Source organism: Calliopsis andreniformis, chromosome 5 (assembly GCF_051401765.1).
Source record: "Calliopsis andreniformis isolate RMS-2024a chromosome 5, iyCalAndr_principal, whole genome shotgun sequence".
In the NCBI taxonomy this organism is placed as follows: domain Eukaryota; kingdom Metazoa; phylum Arthropoda; class Insecta; order Hymenoptera; family Andrenidae; genus Calliopsis; species Calliopsis andreniformis.
Window position 1 is genome coordinate 13,667,413 of NC_135066.1, and position 16,491 is coordinate 13,683,903.

Below are 16,491 nucleotides of genomic sequence, written 5' to 3' on the forward strand. Positions count from 1 at the left end.
ATTTTTATAAACACAGTTAGAGAAATAGAACCTGAATACGAGTTCCTTCCACTTTTTCAATACTATAATTTCCACTCTATTTTTCATATTTTCTACATTCTTTAATATTATATTTACTTTTGTAACTTTTCACATATTTCAAATTTTAATGCATAAAAATCTGCAGTCTATTAATTTCTTATATATAAAAAAAATACAAATATTTTTGTTTTCTTGGGTTAATCGATTTGGCAACTAAGCGGTTCATGTGTCAATCTAGTGAATTTCAAACAGGTGTCTTGATTTTGAATTCAATTCACAGAAAGTGTAATGACTGAGTCAGTGTCAATTACTAGACGTTTTCTCGTAAGTGACTCCTAAAAATTCAGAATGGAAAATCCTTTAGGCAGATGCTGGAATTTGGAATTAGTAACTTTAAAATAGCCGATTCAACAGTTTAATTATTTTAAAGCTACGAAGTACAATTGTTTTAACCGTAGATCTGCAGGAGCACCATAGGTGTTATAATTCATTACGAGATGTATACATATAGCGAGACTGCGTAACGAAAATGTTATATGCTGTAATAACAGACGTGCAGTAGCTTGTAGAGACAGGGGTTACAGAGAGGAGGAATAACGATGGTGCGACAATCATAACAAGAACAATCGTGAAATGTTTACTCTACGTGTGCAGCGTTTCTCAAACTTCCTCGATGTTAAAAAATTACCAATTATTTATATTACACATGTCGATTTTAAAAGCGAGAATTGGACTTCACTATATGACATCCTGCATATCCAATGATCATTTAAAATTTAACAAAACTGTGGGGAATCTGTTGTTGAAAAACAGATATCTAAAACTTGTCCTGTTTGCATTTATCGAGTATTTCTATACAATTCAGAAATTGTGGAAAAACAATTTCGATGTTTTCAAAAGCTAGCTGTCAATGAAAGCTGAAAATATGTATGATTATTGAATAGGGTTGCGAGAATGTGTGAAACAACAGACAACCAATTAAAATAAAAATCATTGCAGCGAGTTAACGTGTAATTAAAAATATCTAGTGATTAACGAAGTACTATTTATTAGATTACGGTATAGGTAACTTATATTAGCAAATAATGAAATAAAGTAGATATTAAATAAAATACTTCTCTTGTTTAAAGATAAAGTTTTCTAGATAAAAGTATATAAGAAATAGTTCCTCTATTCTTTCTGTCTATATTATTCTCTAATATTTCCTTGCAATGTATTATGCTGAATTGCACTGTATTAATTAAACGTCGAGCATGTTTGATTGTTCCCATTGGCATGGGACAGTCTGCAGTACCAGAAAGCACGAATTGGTCACGCTAAGGGTATTCAAAATTTGAGAGACACTGCAAAAACTATAACTTGCAAGCACGAAACGTTCTCCAATGTATATTGTTCTTCTACCACACGTAGTGGTTTCAGGTTGAATAAGGGTGCAGCGTACAGCGAAACGACGTGCACTGAAGCAACGAGGTGGGTGGTACATATTGATTAAATAACAAATGCTGAATGTTTCGATTTCGCATTGCTCGTGGAGGCTATCGATCTGTTGGAGTGGATGCACGCAAGATGAGTTTTGAGATGGATGAGTACGAAACGTTGTTTGGAAAGAACACTCTTGATGCAGAGTCAGATTCTACACTGATAATTCAATCTGAAAATTCGACACTCGATTGGATATTCTAATTCTAATTTATTAATGAAAATAAAGCTCTTTGATATACCTATATAGAATTTAGAGAATTTAGAGAATTTTAATCTTCTATATTAGCAAAATTCTAGCAAGTAGTTTAGGAATACTATTCTCTATGTCATTATCATAAATTATTCTCAGTAATAAATATGTAAATTACTAATTTACATACTTTCACTTGCCTCCAAGCTAAATTTTAATTCACTATCCAAAATTTCTAGCTCTTCCATTAAAATGTGAGTTATGTACCTAAGTTCGATCTTATTATGTATATAAATTAATATCTGAAGGCAAGCTTTCAATGAACAGTCAATGCTGTATACGTGTTCTTCCTACCAAAGAACTCAAAGCCTCGAGGTCTGCCATGAATTATGAATACATGGGGCTCCATCGATCGCCTCTATTTTCCTTCGATTTGAATTTTTACAGCCAATTTATTCTGTCATGGAAAAATGAGGCAGGTCAGATCGATGAATTATGATCGTGCAAAGGGTTGTGCAAAGTCGTCCGAATTTGGCTGCGCTATCGGGGTTCCAATTCATCGCAGTATTAATGCTTTATGCTTTGCCAGAAAGAACATACAAGAAATAATCCCTCTGAGAAAGTTATGTTCAGGGTTGTGGTAAAATATCGTAAGGGAAGACAAATTTAGGTTCTGCTTCACGCAAACGTCTTTGCGAAATTGCTTTAAATGGAGCACAAGGAGACAATCAAGCTTTCACTACCTCCCTTTAGTAGAGGGATAGAAGTCCTTTCCTTCTGCAGAAATTATACTGAGAAGCTGCTTAATTAGCGCAGATTGTAGGGACATTTCCTCATTTGGTTGGTAATAGCGTTTGCTCGTATGAAACTCTGCCTTTAAATATTTCTTTAAGCTGACTTACCTTTTCTTTGTCCCCGATGTGGATCAGCATTTTTGCCTTGCCTTCTTCGAGATAGATTTGCAATCGGTCGGAACTGTTTTCGAGACTCGTCGATAGGAGAAGTCCGCGTGGCCTAGTCGTCTTGAATCGCAACACCACTTCTTCTGCTTGCGTTTTCGAATCTTCTGGCATAAGCGCTGTCATCTGCTGTGTTCCGTTTAGATGCAACGTTGATGCATCTGAAAAGAAAGAAGACAAAATTCTGTATAAAATACGAAAATATTACCAAACTGTATGGCAAGAGTAGTTAATTACTACTACTTTACTAAAAAAATTGTCTAATTTCTTAAAATTTTCGAAACGTGAATAAAATAAAATGAACACAGGTCACTATGTGAATAGTGACTTGTATCGCCATTTTGGAGTACATTGTGAAGTCGTGTAAAATTTATTTTATAGAGAAGATAGAAATTAAGCATTTTTTCCATGACCACATAGGATGCGATATTAATGTATTAATAAATAGAATATAGAAGAATATATCACTTCTTGCCATCTCTAATTTTCATTTTCTCATTTTATATTCAATATTTTGTACAAAAAGTCACGACAAATCGATCGTCCAGATAATTTTAAGTGCATGAAATAGGATTAGAAGAAAAATTCGTTCTCACCTTTTCCACACGTTGGACCCGTGAAAGGTGTTCCAGTACAATCGCAGTGAAACCTGTTCCACCCCTCGAGACAATGGCCTCCGTGCATACACGGTTGTGAAGGGCAGTGAGGTGGCTGAGTATGACAAGCTGGCCTGACAGCGCCTGCAAAATTGTCCAGGGAACGAAATTACGTAGACAGTGACAAGTGTTCCTGGTTCAAGTATTTCATCCTTTCGAGGGGGAGTATTCTTTTATTTCTCTTTTCAGTTTGAAAGGAAAATTTCGTTGTAATTTTTGTGACGACTAACGAATAGCGATTAAAACGATTTTTTAATTATGTCTTATAAATAGTACGAAGTTCTATAAGAAAGATATGGGATTTCAACTTTTCTTGAATGAACAAATTTCTAAACATTTAATTAATTTATGTAATTGATTATTTCATTATTTGTATACGATTCGAATTGAAAAATATTTATCTAATTTTAACTTGTATATTTATAAAAATGAATTTATTATATCTATAAATAAATATATATAATTTTATCTGTATGGATAAAAATCCATATTTTACAAAAAAATATTTCATGTTTGGAAAGCAATATTTGAAATGAATTGTATTTTCCTCTCATAAATATTTTATAAATATAACTCAAAAATATTTGTTTGTTATTAATTTTTAAATAAATAATAATAACAAATTTTATTTAAAATGGTTTTAAGAAGGTTATAATTTTCTTCAAATGCTTTCGAGAACATCCTGCTTTCATAAGCTGTGGTGTCCGAGTGGTTAAGGAGTCAGACTCGAAATCTGATGGGCTATGCCCGCACAGGTTCGAATCCTGTCCGCAGCGAAATTTGTTTTTTTTGCTAAAAAATGTTTTTTCATAATAATTTTCATTCTCAGTGTTGCATAAATACATTTTATGATAAAAAATAATTTTTGCCTAAATAATAAACATTAAATACTATCACTTTTAGTACAATTACTACATGTAGGTATACTTTCTAATCATGTCTTTTCGCACCTGTACTTTATCATTCTTTGTCTTACATTTCTGTCACTATTACATTAATGATTTCAATAAATGTGCCAAATATTGTTATTAAATATTATTTTCCCCTATATGTAAAAACAGTATTTTATGATTAGATATTTTTTCATTTGTACACAATGTATTAGAATAAAAACTATATTACTTAAAATACATATGTACATATCCTTCAGAAGTACTACTCGTAAAATAAATATTTTAATTAAAAGTTAAGACATTCGAAGTAAAACGCATTGGATTGCAATCATAATATGCGAAATGTTGCCCGAAGTTAATTTTCATAAAATGTACTACTCGAGGACTGTATAAATTTTAATGGAATTCAGATTACTTGCTTAAGATTTCACCATAAAATTTGTAGATAGTTTTTTACCAGAATCTTGTTGCTGAGCGTATCCAGCGATATCGATTGGTTGGCTGTTTATGACCAAATCTCTTATACAACCGACATAGCCTTGTCTAAGGGCGCCTGTCCACAATACTGGGGGCACTGTTAAGGGTGCGAATGGGGCTCCAACGCCACCGATGTATAGCAATCCATCCAGGTCCAATTGCGTAGAATCGCCTGGAAAAACAAAATTTATTTTGCTGTTAGTCTCGGTGTCGATGGAATTTATTCGAGTGAACAGGCGAATATTTGTCCTGGCTGTCATTTCGATACCGCTGTTTCTGTATTACCGAAAGTGAATGGATATAAATCAGTAAATTTTATATCTGTTTTTCTCAAATCATAACGCTGTCACTAATTACCTATTTATCAATCAAATGCTCATCAAAGTATAAAAATCAGAAAAATTCTGTGACAATTAAGGAAGTCAGTACTTAAAAAATTGTATTATTAGTTTAATGAATCCTCTGAATTTATAGTATTTTCTTCTATGTAATAGGTTCTAATGAAAATTCTGATTAGTATGATTCATAAGCTCGTATAGGACATATGATGAAGAGTTCAGAGGATTCGTAGGTACATTTCAGTGCACATTCTACACTGTCGCGAATATAATCGCGAATAGATGGCCAGAAAGGTGTTAATAAATAGCTTCCGTGGCGATGGTGAGAAACAAGCGTATCAAGAACTAACTTTCGGGGCCCTTTTGTGGAAAATCCGGCCTAACTATGAGAGTTTCATCGTTCCGACTGGAGTTTTCCATCACTCTCCATATATCAAATGCGAAACAGCTTATCTACATAGATGATAAATATAATATTTTCTTTGTCGTAGCTTTTTTACTTTTTCATTTGTCATGTTGTAAATGAAATTAAAGTTATCGAGTCTGAAGTCAAAACGAGGTCTAAGATTTTTGTGTATTCATACAGTAAATTCTATATTTCAATTTCCTTTTATTTGTATATCCCTATATACAGGGTGTTCGACAACAGGTGTCAGAAATTTAAAAATATGTATAATCCTATACATATATATCAAAAGAAAACGAAAGTAAAGAATAACGAAATAGCGTTCGTGACTTCATTTCCCAGTTTCTAGGTAATTGTTAACAATGTACTTAACATGCAGCCTTAATTGTTTCTGAGAATTCTACATAGAATTCGTACTAAAAGAAATTGTGTTATACTGTTACTAATAAATATAATAGTTTATTGCTCTTCAAATTCACAACAGGTGCAGCTTATCACTGACAATTCAGTCTCTATTCTTGAGTTCATGTTTAGAGCAAAAGCATATCTCTTGACATGCACGTGAAATGTGTTCAGACATATCCCTAGTCAGCTGGGGATCTATTCCACTGTCGGCGTGAATTAATTAACCCAGACGCAATGATGCTAGTAGAATAAGTCAAGTAAGACACATTTTTATGTCTTTGACTTATCTGTGACTTTGAATAATTAATAACACGGAAATGACACCAAAAACATAGTTTCTTCATTCACATTCATTTAGGTATATAAAATCATCACCTATATCAGACATATATCAATATCTGCACTCGTTTGTGGCGATCATTTCTCAATTTTAAACAAACAAAAGAAACGATTGTTATGACCTATAATTAATATTAACTAAAATCACACTAGATAAAATCTAAGATTGAGTCAACTCACTCGCAGGGCCATTTTTCCCAGAATTACCCTATAAGTAACACAGAGTTAAAATAAAACATAATTCACCATAAAATTTCTCTGTGCTTCTAAATTCTAAACTAACACAAACGAACACTTTGAAGTTTCACCGTCTATTAATTTATACTCCTATCGTCCAGAAATAGCCCCTCTAAAATAGGAATACACACTCACATACACTCTCACGTGCAAATGAAGAGTTAAACCCTCTAATCACTTCTATTTTCACTACAATATATTTAAAATTACGCTTGACCTTCTTTCCAGTCTTACACATGGAACTTCCTCGCGTCCCGCTCTACCATTAGCACGTATTTGGACACCAGAGGGACACGCGTGCTGGTCCGAGGGGGCGGCGCTCAAACTATCGTTAATTATTCGGCCTGACGCTCAGAGAACGTTGACGAGGTCCGTAATTCAACGTTAATTAAAAAGTCGCGAGAGTCGCTTAAAGTCTATTATCCTCTGCAATTTTTTCCCTTTTTTTTTTTTTTCTCCTCGGTACAAAACTAAATTTCCCTCTCGTGAAAAACGAGGGTCGTCGGTGGGCCAAGGGGCGGGGGAGAATTCAGTGGCGGTGCTCGAATTACCCTCGGCGTGCGTACCAGGGGATGACGTACCTCTATGAAAATAATGGTCCCTCTTTGCGAAAACCCATCCCCATCCGCGACCGCGAGCGTGCCTAATCGTCTCGTAATCTTTTTGCGAGTTACCGCCCGAACGACATTATTTTCAGAGGCTGAAGAGGGGGACGAAGATCGCGAATGGAAGAGAGACCAATTTTCGCTGTTTGAACGCCACACAGCGAAGTATGGGCCTGTGGCATAAATGCAACGACAGATAAATTCGGCTAGTGGAGATCTATTATTTCTAAAAAATTTGATTTCTGTGTTTTAGAGTTTTTGAGTGGAACTGGAGAAATTGTGTAAGTACTAGGTTCAATCAGATTATAAGGATGATATATTACTTGTAAATATTATTCCACTCACTGGATATATTTGATGATTTAATAAATAAAATTTCTAGTTTTATTACTGTACATGTATATATGTATATTGAGAAATTCCAACCAATAAAAATTGAAATTTCGTTAAAGTTTTTTTAGAGTATTTTTTATTGGAATCTGTTATTGATTGAAGATAATATGGAATGCGTTAGGAGAGGAATGAAGTTATTTTCCAAAATTTTAACAAATTGAACATGTATTGAGATAATATTTCCTCTTAAAATATCTTGTTTAGTTCTTTGAGACAAGGAAGTGGAATTCTTTCAAATGATTCCTATTTTCTCCACGTAAAGTGATGTAAAGAGAAGACAAAGTGGTTAAAAAAATGCATAAGGGGATCCACGAAGGAAAGATAAATACCAAAGAACAATGGATGCGAAGCGAAAAGACGATTATGGTTTGTGGAGAAGAGTCAAGAGCAAACACTTTGAGAATGGTTACCAGATACGATCGTATAAAAGCCCAACCAAAACTTGAAGAGCCAAAACGTTCTTGCAAAATTTTAGCTTTGCCAAAGAAACATTTTAGCTTGAATTGGTAGTCGCCATTTTGTAGATAAAATTTATGTCAAGTAATTTTATTCTAATTTCTCTTATGGATTGTATTCGTTGAATAATTAACGACTTTTATTAACTGTATGTCTGACTTGGGAGCATGTCATATAATATTTCGTGAAATACTGGTTTTTTATAAATACGTTAATTATTCGAGATTTAACTTAAGTTATTTAAGTTAGATTTGCTCATTTTCTTAATTTCTTAAATTCTGAAATTCTTAATTTCATCAATTTCTGTGGCCTATATTTATGAATTTCATAAACCTTATTTTTGGTTTCATATGTATACCTATAAATTCATAAATAAATAATTTAAAACGGCAACAGTGAATGACGATTCGAATTAAATTTTCAAATATTTCTATCGACAGTAATAAATAAGTCAATTTTCATAACTCCACAAACATATGTTTATATGAAAAAGTTTGTTACAGAGTTTCACTATCGGCCTTCCATTACTTATTTCATACAAAAACATTGAAATCAACATCGCCGTTTATCAGTATTATTTATAACATCCGCTCAATAACAGAAAGGGATAAAATGTTGAAAGCATCGTAATTTAATTTTAATTAAATTCAGATTAACAATACGTTCCGTAGCAGCAGAAAAGCAATTAAACATTCATGACGATAGTGAAAAAAATTGTACACAGTGTAAAAAAGATTAAATTAAACTGTTGGAAACAGAAGTTGAAAACTGTTATGATATCGGTTCCGGTTCTTGAAATGAAGAGCCAAAATGACGTAACTGTTGAGGGTGAAAAGGGGTTTGGCCGATATTGATTCCGGTTACAGTTCCACAACCTATTATTAGTATCGGTCCTGAAACGATTCTGTATCGGTTTTAAAAGTTACGTGCTTCGGGATAGTATGTCACAAGGTTCACGAAAATGTAATTTAAAAATGCTATTGAGAATCACGAGAGAATCATATGTATCTGAGCATTTCATTTTATTCTCATCTGCAGTGTATTTGCGTTAAATTCGTATCCTTAGGCGATACTGTAATTTGTACACTAAGTATGACCACTTCATCATCACAAGTTTCGCGGGAAACGCGATACACGTCGACGAATCAGCAATTGTACTAGTTGAACTCCGGAAAACAGCCGTTTACTTTGAAATTTGCTGATCATGACGGGTGCATTTCCAGTGAAACGTGGATGCTCACGGTATATCGTGTTGCATCGTGCCTTCGCAGACGATGCTTATATTTACACAGATTCGCAGCATTATGAGGCACGCAATTCCACGATGGTTTAATGCACGACAAAGTTAATAATTGGGTTTTATTTCTTTATACATATTGTTGATCTTACGATACGGAAGGAGCAGGAAAAAGTTAATATAATATAGGCAAAAATAGAAAGTGAATACTTCCAGGAAAAATAAAATAAGTTTGATGGCACTGAAAGTTAGATGTCTCTGTATCTCTTCTAATTAAATACTTCTACGATATTAGTTTAATATTTGCAAATCTACAATGACATCAGATTTCGATAAATCATTGAATTCCTTTAACGAAAAATTCTATAATATAGGTAGTAGACTTTGATAAGTATTCTAGAATTTTTTCTGATTTTTTTAAAACTTGGAACAGTAAAAAGACTTCGACATATTGACCCAGTTTGTCTAATGTATATGAAAAAATATGTTCATAAATTCTCCTATGGAGAGCTAATATTAGGTTTCTGCAATTTTCATATATGCGATATTATAAATAATTACACTACTAACTAGGCTTGAAACAAAATCTTCGAAATATAAATTTTCATAAAATTCCTCTAAATTGTGACCAAACTTTTCGAGGACTAGTGTCCAGCGATTCAGATCGATTGGCAGGCCAGACAGGCTAATGTTACAGTAATAATGTTTGTTAGCAGACGCGCGCTTTTCGGGACGAAAAAGTTAGTCCAACCAATTAATCATCGATTCCCAGAGGTACAGGAAATTGGTAGAAAAGGGAACCGATCCTCTAACATTGACCGTCACGCTGACACTATTAAAACGATTGTGTAATGTCCTCCGCCTACAATTCTAGCTTATCGGCTGGACGGCGGTTTCCGTGGTCGCCCTGGATGCGGATGCTTTTTTTTTAGGCAGATTACTTCATTAGCTTAACTTTAATCGTGGTTTAAATTGCGGTGATTCATGTTCCTGAAGGTCACGCGCTTTTTGTGGGAAGACCTTTGTGGTTAATTTAATGTAGACACTTTTCTGAGGTTCTAGCTTTCAACAATTTGAGTGTTACGGTTCATCAATGAAAGTGTCTGTACAGTGAGACGAATTTTTCGCCACTAGGATATGCAGGGTGAATCCAGCTGTATCATTTAAATTTTCTTGTGAAATATTTGTTGTATGGAAAAATATTTTAAATGAATGTTGAGTATGCTCCTCTTGATACTAAACAACTTGTGTTTGGAACATTGTTCCATACAACAAATAGTTCACAAGAAGATTCAGGCGATACATTTGTGTGACTCATCTTGTATATGTGTCATATGTATGCAACCTGTATGCAAAATTAGGTCATACGTTATAACGAACATAGAAAACAAATTTTGTAGTTTTTTGAGGATCTCGCATAGTCCAGTCTCAAGAATAGTAAGGACACGTGACTGACACTAATATTGAGATACACAAGAATTTTAATAATTGTATATATGTCCGTATATGTAATTTTTGCTATGGATTTATTTTGGTCATTACGTATATAGGATGAGCCATTTGAAATTTTGCATGTAATTATCTCCTAAACTATAGCTCGTTTCAATAAATATTTCAAATCAAGATCCAAAATCAAGAAAAAAAATTGTGACTATCAAGACGTTTCCCTAGATACAGGCTAAGTTTTATTTGAAACATTTCTTGAAACGAGTTATAGTGTAGGAGATAATTACATGCAAAACTTCAAATGAGTTACCCTGTATGTATAGCGTAACCCTTTAATGGATTAATAGCTGTGAAAGCCCAAAACAAATAGTATCTGTAAAATCGTGTGTTTCTAATTATTTGTTTGCACTACTAAAAAGAGAAATACTGAAAAGTACTCCACAACATGTATAGAAATATTTTTCTATAAGAAATCTAAATTTCCGATAATCGTGAAGAACAGTGGAAATTTTACTATCAACGATACCAGAGTTGATTGAAAGAATTTGATTCAATCACGCAAAGTTCTTTTGCGTGATTCAGACGCAATTGACCTACAGGAACGTTCACACTCCAAGAATTTGAGCAAATTCGTTTGACTGAAAAGCACAGTTTTCAGGTTGAAATTGCTGAAGAGTTGAGTCGCAAAGGCGAGTTTCACGGGCAAATTAACTGGCCGTGTAATTCGGGTGGTTACCGAAGAGATACGCCAAAGTTCCGCAAACAGGAAATAAATACATACATACGTACATAGTTTGAGCGATATGATGAATCTCTTTTTCGGCGTTCCACGATTACCAATTTCGGGATTGTGGATTATACGCATTGGCCAAAAAGATCGCTACTGAGGTAAGAGAGATGCAAACAAAAATATTGGAACTGTTGATTTGTTTGTAGCTGAACTGTAAACTCAGTGTTCAGCTTGAATTTTAGCTTGTCGACGATAATTCAGGTCCATTAGTCGTTTTGTTTTCATATTTTGAGATGAACATGACTATCGCAATTATGTTCAGGGTATAAGAAAATAGATATATTTGATGATGCAATGCAAGTCAGATTTTAACGATGAATACTGCTCCTAAATGTTAATTCTAATAAATTATAGAGAGACAGAGAAATAAGCCCACAATGTTATTTTTGAAAGCACCTATGAATTTTCTATAAATATTAGTTCAAAATAAACGCAAATTAATCAGATTCATATTTGGTACATCTACAGTACATTTCTGTTGTAAGTGATGGTGCTGGCTAATTACAAACTGATGAAATTTTAATAATATCTTGTCTGAAAAGGTTCCAAACTGATCCCTAAAAAATATTTCTTAAATTGTGATATTCTTATTGGGAATCAACGTCACTTATACTTTCTTCTTTAAGTATATCATTACTGTCAAAATATCTATGTTGAATTTAAAACAGACAATTCTCAAAATTTCGTTACAATGAAACATCCTGTATTCTATACTTTATATATAATATATTTAATTAATTTATTATAATATATAAAAATATAATATATTTTTCGGACACTAAGATGTCGAATCCAAAATAGGGACGAAACCTCAAAAATCGGGACAAGCTACCCTATTCATATAGCATTTTAATATTCTAACCCCTGCACTAATTGTCAGTCACAAGGAATGTAACGCAGTATTTGAATTTCGAAACGACATCACTTCAAAGTCAACAAGCAGAACGACAAAATTCCTTCGCCCCATCAGAACTGATCCGTCAATACCATTCCTCGATCGCGTAGCAGTCAGCCCGCCAGTAACTTCCGTATCAACTCCATAATAAAATAAGCTGTCGAACGTGTTAAACCCACGACACCAGTGTTTTCGTAACGATCGTAAATCCGACAATTTTGAACGGTTTCTGTGATAAAAGACGTCGCTGGAAATCGTTCAGCGCCAGAGTTTAACGTCGAGAAACGTAGGTACGTACTTACAGCAGCACGTATGTACAAACTGGAAGGAAACAGAGTGAGAGAAGTAAAAGAAGTCAGTTGGTTCGGGTCGAAAATACGACGAGCAGATGGGAAACGTGATTTCTTGCGGCGAATTCGAGGTCCATTATTTGAACTGGACTACTGGAAAGTCGATGAGACATACCGCCACAGGAAACTCGTTGCTTTCTGTTTATTTATCGGTTTAATAAAGCTGCGACCCTCTGTGCACGGTTATTCATACCGCCTCGGGATTCACTCTTCCCTGTCTTTTCTCTTCTTTTTCAATCATAGAATCAATTTTCAGGAGTTATGAATAAGTTGGAGATTGCTTGCATAGACTTCCGATTGACTTTCGAGAGTTTCGAGGAGATCCTGAATGTTTCTCGAAGTGGAGGATCAGAACGTTCTTAAGAGTTTAGGGGTATGTGGTAATGAGAAAGGGATTCACAAATTTTGCTAATATAATGGGAAGAAGTTTTAGGCAAATTAATAGCTTTTTCTTTTGATTATTAGAGAATTCTAATTCTACTCTATAAAAGATCGAGATAGGTTCATAAAATAATCTTAGTTGGGACAGACTTCTTTATATGACACGAAACTTAAAGTTTCAACTAACAAGTTATAACTAAATCCTAGATATAATAATTGTAAGATTTTATATAAAAGAATTACTATGGTTTATAAAAAAAGAGTTTGTTGTCATTCTAAAAATGAAAACTTTCGATATTTAGTTCCTTACGAAGTGCAATTAAAGGTTTTTCCTTTTTCGGCGACTTCCACAATTCGTCACTTCCACAGTTTGCACCACCATTATGTCTAGAAACATGATAGATTACACTCGCACGAAGGCGATCGTGACAACGAATCGAAGAGGGAGGAGGGGAGAAGAAGATTGCGTTTCATCTGTCTCCATTGTGTTGAGCTTGGAAGGTATGATTTAACGAATAAACCAAGCGTTAATAAAACTGTAAGGTCGTATTAAAAAAGAACGAGAGGGAGATTTATTACGCTCCATGCATGAGACGGTTAACTACGTCTGCAAAAAAGTGATCTCGAGTGTGTAACTCTAAATTATGAATGGCTTTCTCTACGATTGCGATTATTCTTCCCTTATTGTCGTTCACGTAGTTGAGGAAGTAGTTTCAGGATTTGGTTTAGGTACGAGTTAATGGGGGACACTACCCTAACATGACAAAAAATAAGCAACGTTTTTGGGAATTTCTTCAGAGGTACCTAGTGGATGAAAAATTTAGTCCTTTAGAGATTATACAAATGTTAGCGTCAGCGTCATTTTTCAATTTTAAAAAAATAAAAATAGTCTAAAATGGCGGTGCTATTCCTTGATATTTGAATTATTTAATTCTTTACGAGCATGTAAAATTGATTTTTTTTTGTGGTAAAAATCGCTGTTTTTTTCAAACTGTAACAATTTCTACAATTTTTTTGTATGATAAAAGTTTTTCATTTCAGACGTCCCAGTTCTTGCCTACTATCGCAACCAGAATAGCATCGAAAAGCTGAAAAATGAAGCTAAAACTTCCATTTATATTTTCTAAAATATAGAGAATATAACATTTCACTCATTTAATTCATTCATTTAATTACCTATGAAAAAATATTCCCAATCTTTACCTATTTTTTGATGCGCAAGGGTGGTGTCCCTTTAAATGATAAAAACTGCGCGTAGCCACAGGTTTTGGTTTGCCATTTATAAATTGTAGAAATTTGTATAGCAAATATTGACTATTACTAACCTGGCGTACGAAATTCCACTGTCCAGCCATCAACAGTGACACGTCCATCCCTCTCAACGCGACGAAGCGCCACGTCGTGCCACGTGCCATCATCGACTCGCTTATTTGATGATTTCACTTTCACAGGCCCGCTTCCAAGATCAGCGTGAAGATACAAATGGCCGCCGAAAACTTCGAATGCAAATAAATCTTGCTGTAAAGATACAATAAATCTGGGTTTAATTCTCTCGATTCTCTTTAATTATTCTTAAAAATATACAGGGTGGAAATAATATTAATTTAGTTTAATTATTAACAATTGATTAATATTAATTTAGGCTGAGATTTTGTTTAACAAATTCCTATGGTTTGTTTTTTCACAAGTACAACAGTGTAGTTGCAAAGTGCAATTACACTTATTTCTTTAATAGAACTTCACGATTTTTCGCTTAAATTCATTTCTTGTGATGTTTCGTATAAAAAAGTATTAAGATATATTGTAAAGAAAATATCTCGTGAGATATATTTTTCAAATTTTATACAATTTTCTGGTTAATATAGTTATACAGAGTATTCTGTATTGAATGATATATTACGACTTTTTAATCGATTTTAATAAATTCTAGTAGATTTCGAATATTTGCTAAGTTTTTAAGCATGTGAATTTCTGATACGAATTATGTAAGAATTACAAGTGCTAGAAATTACCTCAATTATAAAGTTTGTTTATAACCTTACATAAAATCAATTACCTCTGATTCTGTTATTTGGTTGTTAGATTCACTGTTAATTAATAGATACTAGTTAAACCTGTGCAAATTTCGAAACTTGTGGCTTAATTGTTAACGCATATTCTGTAGTACTGTCGGTGCTCCCACTCAAATCGAAAATTTAAGCGTTCTCCAATTGCGCCACCTGTCGGCAATTTGTGGTAACAGAAGCGCGCGTAGTTTGAACCGTGTTTAAGTAGCATTTTCTTTACAAATTGATAGTAATACATAATACTAAATGCTTGACTCTTCTTTTACTTAAGTAAATGCGTAATTTGTATATCTAATATTCATTTTAAGTAAATCAAAGGTGTGATGATATATGTACAGTAGTGATTAACTGCAGTGTTATTATTAAGCTAGTAAAATTATACAATTTAAAAAGAATAAAAAGCAACGTTGTGTTTCGAAGGATCCATGAAAAGAATAGAATTATTTTCAAAAAACTGCTTTAATAAAATTTTTTAGAATAGTTAAATTCTTTTTTTTTCTTAATTTTCATTATATAACATAGATCTACACTTTTATGTTCAGCATGCAAAATTATACAATTCACCACAAGTGAAGAAGAATTTCTATATAGTTAGTAGGAGCAGGATAGAAAGAACTTTGCTAAAATTTCATCATTGTAGCTCTTTTGGTGAACTGTGTTACAGACTACTACATTCTCAATTTTTTTTCTCCTTTCATATCTCGCTATGATTTCTCTTTTCAATAGCTCAAGAAATTCTACATTAAAATAAATTTGAAAACTAAATTAGCTTTAAAAATATATCTACTACAAAAAATATTCTCATTAGAAAATATTAATTATAGTATTAATTTACGAGATACTTTTACTACTCAAGAAGGAGAGGAGGAGAGAATTCTTTGATTCTTTTTTAAAGAAAAGCCATCTACATAAATTACACAATTACTATTCCTGTGATTATAAGGCTGTAAGATTGTAAAATTGTAACGACCTATGTCACATTTTCAAAAAATTCAAATTAAGATTTTAATTGACATCTAGAATATAGGATACATATTTTTACAAAGAGAAATATAGCATTAAAACAATCGTTTCCCCTAAAAATATGTTACCCAGAAGATACTAATCCATAAAACAGTATCGAAATTGAAAACTTTATACGCCAATGTCTCGAAAACAGAAATATGTGACTACGTGTCGTTCTGCCTTTCAATCACAGATTTATTATGCAAACCCTAAACTCCTTCTCTGGACACTCTTTACAGCCCTCCCTCCAAGAGACTGAAATGCTACACATTGACAAAGTAGGAGAAAGAAACACATACCCTAGTATGGGCTCCGCTGCGGCTGTACATGATCAGTCCGTTTGGCTCGTTGGTACGAATTTTGAAGGATATACTGCCAGACTGGGCTGCCTTCCAGGGTGGCAGGACCTGAAACAAACGACAGACAGACGGCCCTTAATGTGTCTGCTCTTGGCTGCCACCGTT

General features: G+C 33.5%; 1 protein-coding gene and 1 non-coding gene across 2 annotated transcripts in view; one reads left to right on the forward strand and one right to left on the reverse strand.

The window, feature by feature from the left end:
• Nrx-1 (neurexin 1) overlaps positions 1-16,491 on the reverse strand; it is a 370,027-nt gene that overhangs the window by 94,145 nt on the left and 259,391 nt on the right. Inside the window, exons 11-15 of the mRNA XM_076377439.1 lie at positions 16,327-16,434; positions 14,282-14,474; positions 4,659-4,850; positions 3,249-3,392; positions 2,596-2,813 (exon numbers count right to left, since the gene is read on the reverse strand). Of these exons, the coding sequence (XP_076233554.1) occupies positions 2,596-2,813; positions 3,249-3,392; positions 4,659-4,850; positions 14,282-14,474; positions 16,327-16,434 (855 nt within the window). The remainder of the gene's footprint in view (positions 1-2,595; positions 2,814-3,248; positions 3,393-4,658; positions 4,851-14,281; positions 14,475-16,326; positions 16,435-16,491) is intronic.
• Positions 4,003-4,084, forward strand: Trnas-cga (transfer RNA serine (anticodon CGA)). The gene has a single exon. It is a non-coding gene; the product is annotated as a tRNA-Ser (tRNA).